The sequence below is a fragment of the Calliopsis andreniformis genome, chromosome 12 (genome assembly GCF_051401765.1).
Source record: "Calliopsis andreniformis isolate RMS-2024a chromosome 12, iyCalAndr_principal, whole genome shotgun sequence".
Classification (NCBI taxonomy): Eukaryota; Metazoa; Arthropoda; class Insecta; order Hymenoptera; family Andrenidae; genus Calliopsis; species Calliopsis andreniformis.
Genome location: NC_135073.1, coordinates 14056840 through 14075798, shown reverse-complemented (window position 1 = coordinate 14075798; position 18959 = coordinate 14056840). Strand labels below are relative to the sequence as shown.

Below are 18959 nucleotides of genomic sequence, written 5' to 3'. Positions count from 1 at the left end.
CCCTTCTCTCGTTAGCTCTTTCTACTGACGGCCGTTTCCTTGCCAGATGAGACAAGTAGAGACGTCCGGTATGTAATCAGGCACAGATCAGTAATTCATACCGCGCGTACGCGTAATACTATGCTTCAATCTGTTATCAGGCTCTCATTGATTCATTTCGATCGATACATGGTGATTCACGAACTTGGTCTCACCACCCGTATCGCTTCTTGGGTGTTTTAAGCAAGTGGCAAGTGGACCTTACACGATCAGCAATACTTATTCAATGATATACTATGTATGCAGTATTTATTTTAATATTTCAGATACTTTTTTCTTGGTGAGAAAATATTTATTGAGTTATTTATTATAAATTGTGGACATGTATTTCTTATTTCAATGAAAAAATAGTTCTTTACTTATGCAGAGTGTTTGACGATAGATGTTAGGAATTTTAAGGGGTGACTCTAAAATAAGATAAAAATGTTTGGAGTTTCATTTTCACATTATTGATTATTGAGAAGTCTAAAATACGCGTGGAAGGTGGCTGACTTGGGACTTATTCTACTGACGACGTATACCAAGCACAATGGAATAAGTAGATTAAGTCTCGAGTCAGACACTCTTTCATTGTCAGGTTTAGGCATTTTTTCAACAATTAAAGTCTCGGAAATGAAGTCTGAAAGACAAATTCGTCTTATTTTAATATGTAGAGTCACTCGTTAATATTTTTGACACCTATTGTCGAACACCCTGTATTTATTTAAAGTATTCTTATTTATGGCTCAGAAATCTTGAATCAGTATTAGTGTATCTGTCAACCAATTACTATTACCCACGAACGCGATCCCTATTGCTGTTATCACCTGTTATCACTGGACTGTGGATATTTATGCAAATTCGTGTTTTCGTAAACAGAACTAGAGAAAGAGAATTTAATGAAGATTTATTTTATTTTGCAAGTATTATGCAAGTTCGTTTAAATTGAAAAACTACATATTGCATTTTTGATGGAATACCATAGCTTCCACTATATTCTGAATCCCTTTTCTGACCACTAGAATGTGTCTTTATTTAAAAAATCCTAAAATTTGACAAGTTCCTTTACCGAATTGCTCAATTTCCCACAAATGCACAGACATCCACAGTCCCCACGAATCGTCTGAGGTCCAAAGACCCCAATCAGCCCCGAGAATACGCATTTCTTTCAATGCATCTTCCCCAATTCCTCTTCCCTCATGCGTCATGCAAGAAGCTTCCCGTTTTACGCAACCGCTGTCATATGTCGCGTTTGCTTTCTTTCAACGCAACAGAAAGTCAGCTAGCTAACGAGAGAGGCAGGATCTCACAGCTAGTATCTCTCAATCAGACGTTCCACCATCATACGAATCTCACTCCAAGAAGAACTCAATCCCTAATCAATCTCCACAAACGAAACACTCCCCCAAAGAAAAATTAAAAAAAATGAAAGAAAAAGGAAACCGAAGAACACCGAAGACCGCGCTGGAAACGAGCGCCAGATTAATTTCCGCAGACCGCCGCGGCAATCAAGGAAGCCTCGTCTCCACGCGCCCGAGGTAATTAAAAGGGAAGGTGGAATACTGAACGAAAGCGCGACTGTCGCGAATACGAAAAGGTCAGGCAGGAAGAAAGCCGCGCAGAATCGACTCAACAAGTGTAACAGTGCCAAGAAGAGCCGACAAACCAGACACCAGGAAGTAGTAGGAGGACCTCCCGAGGACATCCTGTATCGAGGTCGCCCCGAGCATCGCTCCTCTCGCGCCTACTGAACCCAAACAACGTGCCTAAAACTGTCTCGCAGACGAAAGAGAAAGCACCGCCGATAGCATCGGGTCGCATAGGAAGATGACCAAGGAGAGGGTTCTGCGCGCGGGGGAAAGAATTAGAGGAGGACAGACGGAGGAAGAGCAGGGAAGAGGCGCGTTGGGGGAAGGTGAAAGAGTGGGTGTGAGGTTTTGAGGATGGTAAAAGGTAAGCAGCGCGTAAAGCGCGTGCGCTCCTCGGCCAGGCTCCCTAGCCCATCGGGCTAGGGGTTAGAGGGGACGGTGGAGAGAGAGCGAGGAAGAGGCCAGGAGAGAGCAGGCTAGCGACAGAGGGAGGATCAGCCTAACGAGGAAGCGAGGAAGCGAGAAACCGAGGAAGTGAGCGGGGCGAGAGCGAGCGAGACGGGGATAAGCGGTTGGAAGCGTGAATGGTAGAGGGATAGAGACAGCGGTCCGTGACAGTCGATGGGCAAAGAGGCGAGGATCGAGAGATCCTTGCGCGGTATGAGGTCTCCATGCCTGGCGGTCGGCCCCTCAGTATCGTCCTACGTCTCATTCGCGCCGCGACCCTTGCACTTTGTACTCCGCGCGTGGACGCGATCCTCTGATGCGCCTCTGCTGCACCGGCACACGGGTCTCTCACACGCTAGCCGTCTCGCGTCTCGCGCTCCCGCGGCCAGTGATAACGAAGAGGGCCTGGGAGATTCTTCCGGTCACGGGTGATGTGTGCTTTTTCGTATTCTTAAGTAATCGCCCCTAGGAATACGAGGAAGTGTCCGGGGTGGCTGGAGTTGATCACGCACGTACGTACAGTATTCCCTCGTTATTGTTTCTTTATTGTCTTTGGTACTGTTTAAAGATGAGGGGCGAAATCCTGGGAGCCGAACTGAGCCGAGCTCTTTTTTCGTACTTTTAGGGAGACCAGGGAAACTCATGTGATTACACATTCTTTTTTATGTGGTATCTTGAAGTAGGTTTTACTATTAAGTTTCCTTCGCTTGTAACGTAACTTAAGTATGTTGGGGTGGAATGAAGATTGAATGAATTCAAGTTTTCGTTGTAAAATGAAGAGAAGGTTGTAAAGGGCTGTATGAAACTTAATTTTGGAAAAATGGAGTTGGATTAGTTTGGCTCTCGGGTACAGAACTGGAGTCTTTCGCTGATTATGAAAATTAATTAATGAGGAGAATTTGGTGGTCTTTGGTGAGCGAAAAATAAGTAGCTTAATGGCTACTATTTGTAGCATATTTTGAGAAGAAATTTTTTGAGTTCTTGCTTTTGAGTCTTCATTCAACTTCACTTTACTATAATTTTCATTCAACAAATTTTCATACTCAGTTAAAGACTCTCTATCAACTTTCGCTCGTCACAAACTGTTATTTGCATTTCCGAGACTACATAAACTGATCTCAAAAGGGTGTCCCTCGCTACAGACTCATCGAAACTATGAGTCTACAGCGTGAGGATACTGTATAGTCTCGATACTCGATAGATCCCATCACGATTGATCTCGTTTCTAGTTGTCGTAACGTCAGAGTGTCCCTTGGGGTAGAATTACTCTATAAAAGGGAAGCACACTCGTTAGTAGATAAGCAATCGTAATAAGCAATATTTTTACTCGTCGTCAGGGGTGGTTCACCCCCTTCCCTCGAACTAGAGTAAGTTCAATGTATTTTGCGCGCTGTTTACGTGTTTCCCGGCTAGGAAGCTAAAGGTGATAGAGCATCGGACAGTGGTGAGAAGCGATAGAGTACAATCTAAGCTAATGAAGTACTTATGTAGTGTTTGAGTAGGTTTGTCTTATAATTTATCTATGTACATAATTTAGGCGTAGAAGATATTCTTAAGATTGTTTTGTTACACTTTGATGCTCCCAGTCTTTTCTTTTCTTTTAATCAGGACTCTAGTTTCGTAGACGTTTCTATTATTTCTTACTACGTTCGTGAACTTACAGTTTGCTGAATTTTAACTCGTCGAAATAATAAGGAACATTATGTATATACAATAACAAATGTTATATATATTAAAAATTGAATATTTGTAAGACTCAAGGCGGGCGGTAGTAAATAGCGCGACCATGTTCCTCGGTTACATTGAATGTCCTCTTGAAGCGCACAAAAGTGTTCGATTTTGGATTCTGAATGTATTATAAATGACTCGAACTTTGAACGTGTGAAAGATTCAACAAAATGTACCACTAAATTACGAGAATATATGGTATTAATGATACGAGAAGAAATCTCTTTTAAAAGAATTTTAAATCAACCTCTAATCGACTCCACTTCCTCTTCTTCTCGTTGACTATAGTCGACGCGGCTTCTCTCTTTTCTTTCTCCCCTTTTCATTGGTATTCCCTTGGACCGTGGCATGGATTAAAAACTAAGTTGTTCCAACAGAGGATGGGTCTAAAGGAAACTTTCCTAGAGGCGGGAGATCATAAAGGTGTTCCTCAGAACTTCCGACTCATAATTAGGGTAATATCGCTTTCGACGTGTGCGATTACCATCTCTTGCGATTGCACAAGGCGTATGCAAATTTCGTAGTGAGATGATCCAGAAAGATCTATTAAATAATATGCTTATTTAATAAAGGTTTTTCAAATGGAAAGGGACAGAAGATTGACTGTAATTTATTTTAATTAGTACTGTTCGCAATTCCTATTTTATTACCATTTTTATGAAGAGATTTGCTTTTACAATTTGTACAATTTTTGATCCAAAAGAACAAATAACAGAAATTATTCCAATTTTTTGAAAAAGCATTTAAAAATAGAATTTTCATATATCCCATTTTCCTTTACTCGAGAAAAATCAAAAGACCGTTGACCCATTTCGCGTGTATGACGTAAATAGCACATTAAACAGTAAAACAATACGACTCCTCCGAACAATATAATTATGACTGTGATTAATTAAACATAAAGAAAAGGGGGTTCCCATGGTCGACATTGCGTTGCATCTCACGATGGAAGACACACTCTTGTACATACACTGCGCCTTGTTGGCAACGTCACGCACGTCAAAACCTATAAATCCGCGATACATACTTCCGAGTTCCGGTTTCCACGCGTATAATCCATTTTTCTTCCCCTATTGCGTTATTTCGTCGCGCTGCAGCGGGAGAAAGCACCAGCAGTTACGGATAAATAACGTAAGATGCATAATTCTATTTGTCGCGGATACATTTCATTAGCATTCGAAGACGTAACATTTTACGTCTTCCTGAGAAACGAACAGATTACGTGGAAGGCATCATACCCCTTGTGGGAAAACGGAAGGAGGTTTAATTAATATATAAACCATCTCGAGCTCATCTCAATCGGTCTCAAATGAGACTTCATTCTTCAAGTCCCGAATGCAATTTTGTAATTCCTGATTTTTATCCCACTTTTACATGTAGAAGCATCCCTTAACATTTCTGACACCTACAGTACTGGCAAACAAAATTACAACACTCGCTAAAAATACTATGTATTGAATATGAAAGTAACTGAAAACATATCTAAATACCTATATCTAAATTGTTATACAGATCAGAATTTCAATTAATAAAAGGGAACCAAATTAATGACAAATATTACAGACAATTACTTCTGATATAACAGTTAAACCAAAAGCATCGACATTTTTAAAGTGCTGCAATTTCAGTGACCATCACTGTACCCTCAAACACCTCCTGCATCCCTCGTACCAAAAGAGTCAAACCATTTTAACTACCATCTCCCCAGAGACTTGCGCAAAATATCGAATTACTAGGCAACGTCTCCCCATCTCCTCGTCGTTTAATCTTCCCATGGCGCAACAACTCAAACAATGTCATAATTAAGTGCTCCAAAGAAATTGACATCCAGACAACCCAGCAGCTCTAGCCTCTTATCTGTCCAAATTTTTCTCTCGCCTGGAACGCAATATTTCACAAGTATCCTGGAAGATGATCCCCTCATTACCCTACGATTACGTTCGTAATGGTTAATCGCAGCAGGAGGGGATGGCGCGATAGCATCGCGAAAAGTCCTCGCTGAAAGCGTATCTGCGTGTGTATCGGTAGCTGGTGCGCCGCTGGTAATTTCACTTATGTCATAGGCTCCTCTCCTCGGCCACCCTTCGCCGCGGCAGCACGCGAGAAAACGCGAGGACAATCGGCGTTTCTCTGGTCTGGAGAGGAGAGGTCGCGGCGAAGTCACTCGCAATCCGCATGTGTGAAGCGAGGCGAGTGTCCTGCGGGGTCGCAGGTAGCCAGACGTGTGCTACAGGCTCGATGTTCTAGCGGCGAAAGTGGGCTCCTCTTCCGGATCAACGTCTGCTCAATAAATCGTACGAGTCGCTCGCGACGCTTCCGTCTAGTGCAATGATGCGCGCGATCTGCTGAGAGATACGCCGAATCGGCTCCAATGGGAGCGCTGTTTTCTTTTTATCGAGAGAGATTTATTCTGCTTCTCTCGTGAATTTATTTATTTAGTCGTTTATTTAAGGGTGCTTCAGCGGCGCGGGAGGCAATTCAGATAGCGATGCATCGGGAGTATTGTTCCATAAAGAGAAAAGAGAAAGGGATGCGCCAGGGGCTCTCGTAAATATTTATTAGAGATGTTAGTGTCGCTTTTTAAGTCTTGGTTTCATGCCTCGAGTAAATGGGAAAGAAGCATAGCAAGTCGAAGTAAAGAAAATTATTAGTCTGTTTATACCTGTGCCTTTAATTATGAAAGTGATTTAAGTCAGAAATGTACAGAAGTTTAATTTATTACTTACTTTAAGGTGTAAATAAATACCACTTTAAATGATGATTAATTTAACTTTTAATTTTAACTTTAATTAATTTAACTTTTTATATTCTTACTTAGGTCGTTTTCATAATCAGTGACACATGCGGTTGTTTAAATAATAGGTTCGTGTATATTCGAGCACTTTGAAAATTGAGGTCAATAAAGTAAAATAATATTTCATTTTATTAATGAGAGTCACCGTAATTAATGATTATAGTCATAGTACCACTATGATACAGCTTTAATTCGTTCATGTTCTGCGGCCTACATTGTTGAGGCGACACATTAAGAAGACTTATGCAGAGAAAGGCAATTAGCCTCATTTCCTAGTGAATATTACTCCAAACAATTTTTATTACGTAAATTTGAAGTGACCCTAAAGAGATCAAGTGAAACTTAAATCCAACAATTTGAATTTGAATATTTCAAAAATTACTTAAAATTATCTATTATATTCCCTCAGTAACAAGGAATTCTCACTTCTACCCAATTTCTGCACGCCATTTCCATAAAGCAAGTCATCTCTCGAATACCTTGAATATATTCTTCATTCAAATCCCCCATTCCCTATTCAACCCATGTTGCAATGCCCTACGTAAGCAACAATCTACAAGCAGAGAACACAGAAACTCTTAACGAAGCAACCTAATAATATTACGCCACAAATACTACATTTCAATTTCATCAGGCGCCCCAGGAAGGAGAAATTCCGCTACAACAATATCTCTAATTTGTCTACAGTATTCTGCTCGACATCCCCGAAACATCTCTTCGCTCCCATCCCCGATTGAAGAAATCTTTAAACGCAGCTCCCTCGCTGATATTCCCAGCTATTTATTATCGCAGTGAAAAGCGTTGCGGGGAACCGCTTCTGATCGTCTCCAGTAATCATAACGCTACCGTTTCAACATTCCTCGTCCGAGACGACAATCTCGCCGAAAATTATACAGCCTCGAGAATCTCCACAAATATTCGCACCGACGGATATTGCCTGGCCGCGCCGCGGCGACACGACTTTTCAGTTAAACGTTAGATTGCAGCTAAACGCGGCGTCGCTCGCAATCATCTCGGATTCACGACTCGTCCCCTACATGACTCAATATCGGTTTATAACCGCTTTCTAGGATCCGCTGGCAGGGACGGCAATCAGATTCGTTCCTCCTCGAGATATCTCTCGAGGATCTTCCCTCGCGTCGGAGGCGTCGGTGAGTGGCCCCAAATGACCTTTCTTCTGCTGAGCCTCGGGATCGGTACTAGCGGGCGGGTTCTCCCTGGCTTAGGGCACTTTAAATAGCCTCAGTTTTTCGTGACAGGTAATGGTGATGGTATGGATAGGTAAGGTTCATGACAGGTCCCACTACGTGGTCACTAACGCTGGTTTTATTTCATTTTGAGATTAAATTTCTGTGGAGATAATAGGAAAGGATATTTACAGAACAATAATGGTATCGTGACATAGAATATTTAGCTACTGGATTGTGATTCAAGTATTGAGGCATGCATTTTTAGGTTGTGCACTTACTGGGACACGTATTTTAAGCGTGCAGGTATTGAGATATTTACTTTATTTTTGGGAATATTCTTAATACTGTATGTCATCGTTAAAAAAAAGAAAATAGGAAAAACACTGAAATCTAAAGGGGCCTGTAAATGATCAATCTGCTTCAATCTTTTTGAGACTACACACTATTAATAATATTAATAATGTACATATGTGCATATAGTATCTATGCATTATTTACTCTTGTCATGAAGGGAGAAGGAACCTAAGAATGACTAAATTGCATTTATAGTCTCGTTCTTGAGTTATTAATTATTGAAGAGACGTCTAAAGTATGTCTGAAATGTGCCTGACCAGACTTATTCCACTGACTTATTTTACTGATGTCGCTGCACCTGACCTGGCCAATGCTCGCCGCAGTAGAATAAGTCCTTGACTCAGACGCGTGGTTCACACGCATTTTAGGTCTATTTTTACCAATTAATTACTCTGATATAAAGGTCTCAAATATAGTTTCGTTACTACTTTACATTCATTTAATTACAAGCTGCAGTTTTCAGTCCAGAACCATATTTAGTCTCTTATTTGAGTAGATGAATTTTGAGGATATAACCCATTACAGGGGAAAGGATAGAACAAGTATAAGTGAATCCAATTCAGACTTGATTTGATAGTTCATAAAAATAAGTATATACTACCGTGCATAAGTATTTAGACACTTTCACATTATTGGAAATATATGATATACTTACATTTTTTCATTCATAATAACTGATATTAAACCTCATTTTAAGTGGTATTTATAACTGTTATATAACAGTCTGAGACGAGATTTATAACCACATCTATATTATAGAATTTTATTTGGCGTATCTTACACGTTTCAGTAACGTAAAGGTATCCAAATATTTATCCACAGTAGTGCAGGTACCTTAGCATTGAACACCTCTTCCAGGATTCTATTTCTGTCATTAGATATGAAGTTCAAAGCTCACTCGTAGATTCCATTTTCAAGAATTGCTAGAAATACCAGCGGGCATCAGTGACGAAAAATCCAGAGCTCAAACCTTAAATGGAGCATCACTGTACATCGCAACCACTCCCCAATAATTGAACGACACTCTCGAACAGCCTCTCGAACACATTGTCCACTTTCTGAGAAATCCTCCCAAGAGCAGCTCGCAATTTTACTTCGACATGGATACCCAGCTTTAGGGTCACCACCGACACATCGCCGCGGTTCCACGACGGCAGGAGGTCCGTACTTCCGCTTCTCTCCTGCCAGTCTTCCCTAGAACGAAACAGAGAAAGAGAAGAGGCCAGGACCGAAAGTCTTCGCCTTGTTCGCATGTGTCGGACGCATATTCGTGAACAGGATGTTTCATAAGGTGGCTGCTCCATAACGATCCACCGTCGAGCGTTTCCTGTACCGAAAATACCCTGCGCCTTCATTTTCTCACGCCGCTCATCCGCGACCAGAGCGGAACCGCTCGAAGAGCAGCCACTCCGAAATCTTCTCTCCCGCTCGAACTGTGAATAATAATTATGGGATCGTAGTAACAATCACGTTGCAGAGGTGTTCGCTATTCTTTTGTCGCGATTTCCATACGGAAAATTCAAGTGCTTGGTGTCGGTCGCTGGAACGCTGGAGTCTTCTCGTAGAGCTCCTAGAAAATCTGTGTTTCTCCTAGTAGAGGAATATCTTTACTATTAGACTGCAGATTTTAATGCATTTATGGGATTATGCAAGTATGGAATCTATGTGGTATGGAAAAATGTAGAAATTTATAGAAATTTATAGAAATATTTATAGGGTGAAACAAGCGTTTAAGTAATTGCAGTCTGTCTAGTTTTGTGTTTAATAAGTTATTGGAATCTAAATTCTTTTTCTTTAATCTTGTGTTTGAATACAGGGACTTGCATAAATATTCACAGTCTACTTATTATTATCATTTTTATTGCGGCATATGTGGTGTAGTGAGATGAAATTAGGAGAAGAAAATTGAAGAAGAGTGAGAGACTTATTCTACTGAATCAGGTTCTTGTATATTACAGTGGGTCAAATATTTTACACTTTTTGTCTCTTTTATGATTTCAATAATAATGGAGTATTCTTTTTTATTCCCCACATGTAGACAATTTATTTATATTTCAATGTGTCAATGACACTGTTCTATTTCACTAGTTCACAATAAGGTACTTCACGTATAAGGCACTTAAGTAGTCCCATGTCGAAAACTCTCCCCTATACAATGAAGCATGGAGATTCCACTGGTTACTCCCATTGGTATTCTCCGCGGATTTCTTCTGTTTACATTGAAATCGGCGGAAGTGACACGTCTTTATCAAGATAAATGGTGAAAAGAAATGTACACCGTGCCAAATAATCCAGTATGAAAGGATTATGGCACCAAAAGTCAGTCACGAAAGGAACGACCAGTTACAAGAACTCTCCCATATTGAATACAATGCTTTACGTAAGGTGGCACTCGTACATGGGAAAAAGCTTCAAAAAACATGACGCTTCTTCAACGAAGTTCGCAACAACGTCAAATGGGCGGGAGGCAGATAACGTTAAAGGTAAAGACGCATAATGAATATTTCTGCGCGCAACGAAGTATGAAATATCGTTACACTTTCCTCGTTAAAAAAGTTTCCTCGTTCTCGCGAGCTTGCCTGATTATTTCACGTCGGGCCATTGTGATTGTATACAGAAACGGCAACCAGAGAAATAATATAACAAACGATACGTTTTCGCGCAAGCAAGAACTGTAAACGCGGTGAATTTTCTAAAATTTACGTCAGAGGCGAAAGATGGAAGAAATGTTACGCGAGTCAAGGAAAATGGTGTGTCTTACACACAGATGCATAAAAACGAACGCTGCTCGAAACCGTAATAAAATGGCTGGAGAAATATTACAGCCGGCTCACGTAATTAACTTTATCATTACTCGCCTCGATGAAGCTGAACGAACGACTGGGAGAGATCTCATTGTTCGTTTCATTATCACGAGCAGTCGGTACACAGCGCAAACAGAATTTCAATTTCACTGCAACGCTGAAAACCGTCGGGGATTCCAACGGATTCGCTAATTAGCAAATTGTTCCAGAGGAACGAGGTCGTGTCGATTTTTCTTTCCGCAAGGAGTCCACAAATATTTCAAAATTTAAATAACAGAGTTCGACAGCGCAATGAGAATCATGATTTCTTACTTGAATCATTAAGCAAGAGTTAGTTGCCACTAAATTCAAACCAGAGAATGATCGTGCAAGTTCGCTCGCAGGATAGTCATTAAGGGATTTCGACAGCTTGATAAGATAGCCGAGCAAAGTTTCCTAGCTGACGTGGCCACGACTGTCAGCTCATTGCGAATTTTTTAACAAGAGTAACGATTATAGAGCAACCTCGTAAATCATGGATAGTTAAATAGGAGAATGCCACAGAAATAATAGGTAGAGTAAAAGAAAATGAATTAATTAAGGAGAAGGAAGGTTTCCATTTATACAACAGTACTAACATTGTTAACGATACACAGATTGCGGATTTTTATGCATTTAGAAGAGTGGGCAAAAGAAAGTTGAATACTTCGAGAATGAAGCGAATCTTTAATTAGATTCCACTTCTCTGTGTTTATGAAAATATGAATCTGCATAAATATCCTCAGTCTAATTATGAAGATTATAACGCCCTCCCACAATAGCCATTGTTGTCCTCTTGTTGGATCCAGGTTTCTAGTTAAGCCCGTAACAGAAAGTTTTTGCATGTGCATATTTAAATGAAATTTCCTTTAATTTATTCCCTGATTTTAGGAGAAAGGAGGAAAGTAATTTATTCTATAATAATTGCTTAATTGCATTGAAATTCTGTAAAGTTATTCGTTGTGATTTATTTATTTGAAACTATTCTATGACTTCCTAGGTCAAAAAATAGAACGTGCACTTTCATCCTTTTCTTTACTTCTTTCTTTTTTTTTACGTAAACTAGTAGTAATTCCTCTTTTGATTTTGCGTCACTCTGCATGGGATTTCGCGAATAAAGGTCCCATTCAACCAGCGAGTTACATCTCTCCGAGCGTTCTACGATCTCGTCTTTCCTACTTTCCCGATTCAACCTCATTGGGAAAAGTAATCTATTTCTCCCAACACGCAACTAGTCTACGCGATAATATCTAGTGGCTCGATTCGTTCGCCATTGGATCGTTACCCTTACACGATTTTCCCGTGTCGCCTTATTGCTCTCAAAACGAGCGGAGGTGAATCGACCGGAAGTTAAGCGCGTAAGGCACTAGAGAAGAATCGATTATCTCTCTAGTGACCTTTCGATCGCCATTATACACTCGTTACGCGATAGTAATTTGCATGTAATTAAACGTAACGATAAAAGTATCTTTGACACGCGGAAGAAGCCACGATAAATAACGCCTGACAAATGACATCTGAGAATAGTTAGCAATTATGCTAACTAAAGACAGTATGCATTAACATACTGTCTTCTGAGAAATCTTGAATAATATCTAATCAGTTACTTTCGTTGATTTCATAATACTTTTTTCGTTTTAATAGACTTCTTTTTGTATTTTTGGTAATTTCATTCATAGTCTTGTAATTTAGGATGATTCATAGACACGTTGATAACACTGATTTGTATATGAGTGATATGGTAGTTGGAGAGTATTGTAAACTTCAGTTGCTTTTTATTACAGGAAATAACAAATTTTCTGGAGTATTCTTCATCTGATAGAGAATACCAATTAACTGGATTTTTCCCTTATGGAGAAAACCAGATTCCTTCTTTATGGAGAACGGAAAACACAGTGTTATGTCACGCGTGGTTTACGAGAAAAGTAGATTGAGTCATCTTATAGACGAACTCATCACCCAATTCAACTTTTCCTGAATACTGAATATTTTAGATACACTAATTGCAGGCTTGATGAATACAGTAAAACAGTGGTTAATTGTATTCCAATTGTTTATGACCTATTTCTAACTAATGTTAAGATTCTAGAATATTTTATTAAGAGAATATTACATTAAAAATGTTTTTCTCCAATTGACTCTGTATCGTTTCGCGTCTCTTCAGTTTCAATAATTGCTTAGTAGTATAAATAAAATAAAATAAGTTACAGTACAAAATAAAAATTAAACAGACCTCCAACTAAAGAAGAAAATAAACCATAAAAAATATCCACCTTTCTAACAATATTTTCTTCGGACTACGAGAAAACATCATTTTGTTACTATAGCTTAAATGAGGATCACATAAAATTAGCTAATGAAAGGCTTAACGACAAGAGTATAACAAGACTTTCAACATCAACTGGCATTAAATTAGTCACTTAATCAATTCCTTATTACAGCTATTTCATGGAAGCCGTAAATTTACAATAAAACGAAATGTAAATCTAGAACGATTCGGTAACACGTAAAAGAATATTTCTTCCAAAGAACTTTTCGGTCTGCTTTCGCGCCCATTTTTCGTATCCTTCGTCTGCTGAGGACGACAGGCGTTCGGTGTCGTTCGAGAAACCAGAAGGTTACCAGTTACTCCTGAAATAATTGCCTCCTTTGAATTAGCATTACAAAAGAGGAAGGCGGTACGTATGCGAGTACGCGCTCGTTAAGACGCCAAGTTTTGTTTCGCTATCTGCCGGCTATTGTTTCAACATCGCTCTATCCGCCAGGGCCCAGTGCGGCAAGCTTCCCTTCTCCGTCGGCGAAGCCATCGGGGACCGATTACTGGAAATTCGAGATACCCTTATTATAAGGCACGATGCATTTCCGCGAGGAAATCATCGTGATCAGGGATTATCGAATCGATGGAACTGTAATCGTCCCTGGGACCCCTGGACTCCTCTCATGGGACAGTGGCGAGCAGAAATTGCTCTTCGATCGTTCGTCTTCTTTTATTGTGAGAGAGCCAGCATTGTTCTTAAGAACCACTATTGCCGGGATGAAGCTGTTTCGTCATTATCGCTCATTTGTTATTAGACTGGCACTGTTTGAGGTCTGAGAGGCTCGAAATTAACACATTGACTGCCATGCTACGCTGGGTCACGAATTATGCTACACTTTGCATACTGATTAGGGCGGTCGTGAACCTCGCTCTTTATGCGGAAATTTAGCGCACGAATTTGCGTAGAAAATACCAGGATGCTTGCGGGGTGAAGTTATTAATGGGAAAATGAGAAGGGAATAAATTTCTAGATTAAACTTCTTGATTAAATTATTTCGAGACAGTAGGTAATGTCTACTATATTATAAATATATTAATAAATTTACATCTACGTTTAACCTATCTGCGATCCACAAGACTATCTGCAATTTTTCACTTTCTGATAAGTTTGATTAATCACGTGCTTCAGCGATAAATTTGCAATTTCAAGCGCGCCATCAATCTCAGCGCGCACTAAATTCCAAAACCTCGGAAACCCATTGTGTTTCGCAAATACCGTACCCCCATATTTAAAAGAAGATCCAAGCCTCTAACAATGTGAAGCTCGTTACGTTGAGGTGCGTTGAATGCACAAAGGTTCGTTAGTCGAAAAAATTTCGTCGCTCTTTCGTCCAGGCTCCTCGACGAGGCGTTCAGAGTCGCCGCGGGAAATGAAAATTCCTTGCTGATTCTTTCCCTAGTCGCCAGTGATAAGGTATTTTCTACTGTACTAGAATATTCCCTACGTATCGAGAGAATTTCATAAAGAATAAATAGTAACTATTTTCAATCCTTGAGTCAGAGTGAAACTTTTAAGGTTTATAGTAAATATGGCTTTTGAAGAGACCCATTAATCAATCGAAAATAATTTTTTTTATAGTGTTTATAGCAATTTATTTCAGGACGCATGAGAGAATGAAGTCTCTTGAAGGGTGAGGACTAGGTTTAGAATCTCCATTAGCGCTATCTTTAATCCAGATCTGCTAGTCGACAGGATTCTATATAGAACAGGACTTCTCAATCATTTTTGGCTTATGGATGACTTGCTCCTCTGAATACTGGTCCAACTCTGTGGCTCCCTCTCTCTTTATTTCTTCCTTACCCCCATTTTTCTCATATCCTCAGTTTTTTACACCCATTTTTTCTTACCCCTATTCTTTCTTAGTCCCACTTTTTCATGTCCCCATTTTATTTTTCACCCCATTTTTTCATACTCCTAATTTCTCTTATCCTCATTTTTTCTGTTATTTCCATCTTCCTCCTCTTCACATGGTCCCAAAAATTCAGCCTCAAAAACCCTTATGGGACCACAGTGCCTCCACTGAAGAACCCTTTTCTAAAGACCAGAAAGACGTCGCTAATACCACGGGCCAGAGACAATTCTTGAAAGTAAACATTTCGCGACCAACGACAACGATCCTCGAATCATATCGACTGATGTTGAGTGGAGTTCCAGAGGAGAGTGAAAGTACGTCATTATAATACCCATCGCGGTTCGCCCGAAAGGATTAACCATAAATTGCGCGTCGCATCAAATGCCAACTGCCAAGCTAATGACTACCGTAATCATTTTGAAAGTCCGGTAAATCGGTGAACCGTGAGAATGAACAAGATGTTCCCTACCGTCTTCGTCGGTTGCGTCACACGCCGACAACGTGCAGGCTATTTGTTCTTCCGACAACGAGGGGCCCCAGTGATCGTGATGTCCGATTGAATGTCACCGAGCCACGGACACGGCTCGGATAAGGGAACCTCGCGTTCCTGGTCACGATGGAACCGTGGCTAATAGAAACCCGATTGGCACAATCAGCTGTTCGATCGGCATAATCGATTTTATGGATAATCACAGGGTATGGGTATCTGATGGCGCACTATCGCGATTCAATCGACCCTATCCTCTGGCCATCCTTGCCAGTGATCCATGAGAACGGAGATCGGGGAGTATCGAAATGTGAGCGCTGGTGGTTTGTTACAAGTTGAATGTCCTTTTACTGGGGATCTTTAGATGGTGATAAATTACGGCGGATTGAATGAGATGGAGAAGAGATAAGCGTGGAGTGAATTGAGGACAAATGAAGGAGATGGTTTAGTATCTGAATGAGTTATATAAGAATGGGTTCTGGTTGACTTGTTTGAGCTGCAGTGAGTTTCCGTGAGAACTGAGGTAGCGTTAGTTTCGGGGATGTAGGGGTGGAGAGGGTGCGGTTGGTGTGGTCATCTTGGGTTTTGGTATTGATTTTTGTATTGAGACACTTGGGCGAAGAATCGATCAACTTTGTGAAATGAAAGAGTGAGAAAATGACGATTAAATAAGTGATGTATTTTAAAATTAATTCTCGAGTGTATTTTAAAACTTATTACGTTTTCAGTCAGTTGATTATTAATCGCGCACTTCGATCATAAAATTAAAATTTAAATTAAATTTTGAAAATTTAAATTTAAATTTAAACTGAATTTTGAAAATTTAAATTGAATTTTGAAAATTTAAATATATTTTAAGTTAATATAGAAGTACTGACAATATCACTGTCCATGAAAGACGGAATTTCCAGAAGCCGAAATAGCTCAGTTGGGAGAGCGTTAGACTGAAGATCTAAATGTCCCTGGTTCGATCCCGGGTTTCGGCAACTTCTTTTTTTCGCTGACAAATTATATTTTTGTTATTTCTATACATTAAAAGTATCTCATATCAGTCCTTCATTAAAAATAATAGTATATTCAATGATTTTTGACAATTTGTTTCAAATTCAAAAATTAACTCCCCTTATTTTCTTCTCATTACAGAACGATGCACATGGAATTATCAAGAATGGCTTACCTTGAACTAATCATATTTTTATGTACGTATAATACTCCACAGTTATCGCAAATAAAATATTTTAAATCATTATGATAAAAAAAAGTAAGTGTAGATCCACATCAAATAGATTTAAAGATTAAATTACTGTAAAATTAGTCCACAGTATCTAAAGAACAGAAAAAAGTAATAGAAATCTATACATACTTCGTAACATTTCATAAATATAGAGCAGGAAAAGATTAGCGACTAATTTCTTAATAGATAGGTTCTTGATAGCAACTAATCTCTAGTTAGATGTAAGATCTTATTCATTCAATTTGTAGCTATCCATGAATAATTCATACTCCACGTTGTCGTATCAGAAACTAATCATTAATAAATGTAAACTCCTTGACCTACGATCCTCAGATAAACACTTCCACAAACATATCATCAAATATTAATCACTCCAACAACAAAACCTACCTTACATTCTAAGAATCCACAAACACCATTGGTTCCTAAAATTCAATATTGACACAGTCATTCGTTTTTACAGGTTCAGCAATTACCTTCTTACCAGGCTACTGCGAAGCAGAGGTGACTATTATATTACATCAACTCATTTACACTTTCATCATAGAGAGTCACAAGAAATTAGCGCCGAGACGCAATGAAATAAACGCGATACTAATTCCCCCTTGAGCTGTTGAACAACAGAGCAAATACCTGACCGAATTAAAGCAACGCCTACGTCTTACGAGACACTAGAGACTGACTATTAAAACCACAAATAAAAAGCAGAAATTTCTCTGAAAGCCTTTCAGTGTCACTGCATCGAATTTCGAATCTTGTTACAAATCCTTTTGTAACCCATTTCAGCCACAGAGCAGCGACAAAAGGTCAAGCCAACCAGAGTTCCTATCAGATGTGGGTCCATCAGGCAAGGAAGCATCGGAGGAGAGTGCAGAATCCTTGAAGAGAATCGTGAAAAGACTGGCGCCAGAGAAGAATGGCGAGTACCAAGTTTACCAAGGTCCCAAAACTAACTTACTAACGTCGAACGTCTAACTACTAACTCTTCTGTACTGTCTCTAACGTAAAGTCTTCGCGTTTCTTTCCCAGTCTTCTTCGGCAATGCGGATCTTCTCAAGGAATGGCTCAAAGGAGCGGGTATTATTATTAACACTGTACAAGTAATGCGTCGGTCGCTTTCTCTTCCAGCTTCCTATCTCTGCTAGAAGCGTAAAACGCGTTTGTCTGTCTGGTATTCTTTTGAAACTGATCAACGCGACAACTGATCCCTCCGATCGCGTGGAAATCGATATCAAATGGATGGGAAAAGGGAACGAGTGATGGAACTGCGGCGCAGTTTCTTTAGTTTCGTTCGGAGTTTCAGAAGAATACACTTTCGTTATTCCTTCTGCACAATGCTGCTTAGAAATATTGGAGGAGTTTGTTTCTCTGAAATTTAACTTTGGGAAGAACTGAGGACTGGAATTAGAAGTATAGTGAGAGATAGAAATTCGAGAAAGATATCACGAATGAAAAATGGGGATTAAAAATAAGTTCTGAAGTCCAGGTATAGTTTTGATATTGCTTGAAAATGGCAATTTTGATTTTGTACTATGTTCTCGAACTCGTCTATTCAATTGATTCTTAATCTTCATTTTGCATAATTCTTCAAGGTAAAAGTTTCTTTTTCCTTAAACATAAATTGAAAGAAAAACTTTCTTTTTCCTTAAAGATAATTTCTATTGTATATTCTTCACTCAAGTCATTACTTCAATTTTTCGAAAATACTACTTATGTCATTTTGCTTAATAGTCGCAAAATTAAATGTCACTTCGTAGTACTTCTAGTGTTAATTACTAGCCACTTACCCCTAATTTAAACAAACCTTGCATGCACACTAGTAACAGCTTCCCAATCGTATAGCTTCCACTCGCTCAAAAATAAATAATACCGAAGAAAACAGAAATATATCTGAAGGTAAGAAGATCTGGATGCATAATAAAACCTACTTTTTCGATAGGCGTGACAGGACAACCTGGCGTTGATTTTCCAGCTCTCACGACAATCCCAGCCACGTCATTCAGTTGTCGAGGCCTGAAAGGCGGTTACTACGCGGACTTGGAGACAAATTGTCAAGTAAGTAATAGACAACCTTGATACATCTTAACTCGATAACAATAATCAACTGCATGATTTATAGCCTAGTG

At 39.5% G+C, this 18959-nt stretch overlaps 1 protein-coding gene and 1 non-coding gene across 2 annotated transcripts in view; both read left to right on the top strand.

Moving 5' to 3' along the window:
• Nucleotides 1-431: 431 nt before the first annotated feature.
• Nucleotides 432-18959, top strand: part of Thw (chitin-binding domain protein thawb) — a 24637-nt gene continuing 6109 nt past the window's right edge. The window contains exons 1-6 of the mRNA XM_076388992.1: nucleotides 432-2566; nucleotides 16743-16798; nucleotides 17297-17337; nucleotides 17620-17773; nucleotides 17863-17910; nucleotides 18773-18888. Of these exons, the coding sequence (XP_076245107.1) occupies nucleotides 16747-16798; nucleotides 17297-17337; nucleotides 17620-17773; nucleotides 17863-17910; nucleotides 18773-18888 (411 nt within the window). The 5' untranslated portion in view covers nucleotides 432-2566; nucleotides 16743-16746. The remainder of the gene's footprint in view (nucleotides 2567-16742; nucleotides 16799-17296; nucleotides 17338-17619; nucleotides 17774-17862; nucleotides 17911-18772; nucleotides 18889-18959) is intronic.
• Trnaf-gaa (transfer RNA phenylalanine (anticodon GAA)) lies at nucleotides 16513-16585 on the top strand. The gene has a single exon. It is a non-coding gene; the product is annotated as a tRNA-Phe (tRNA).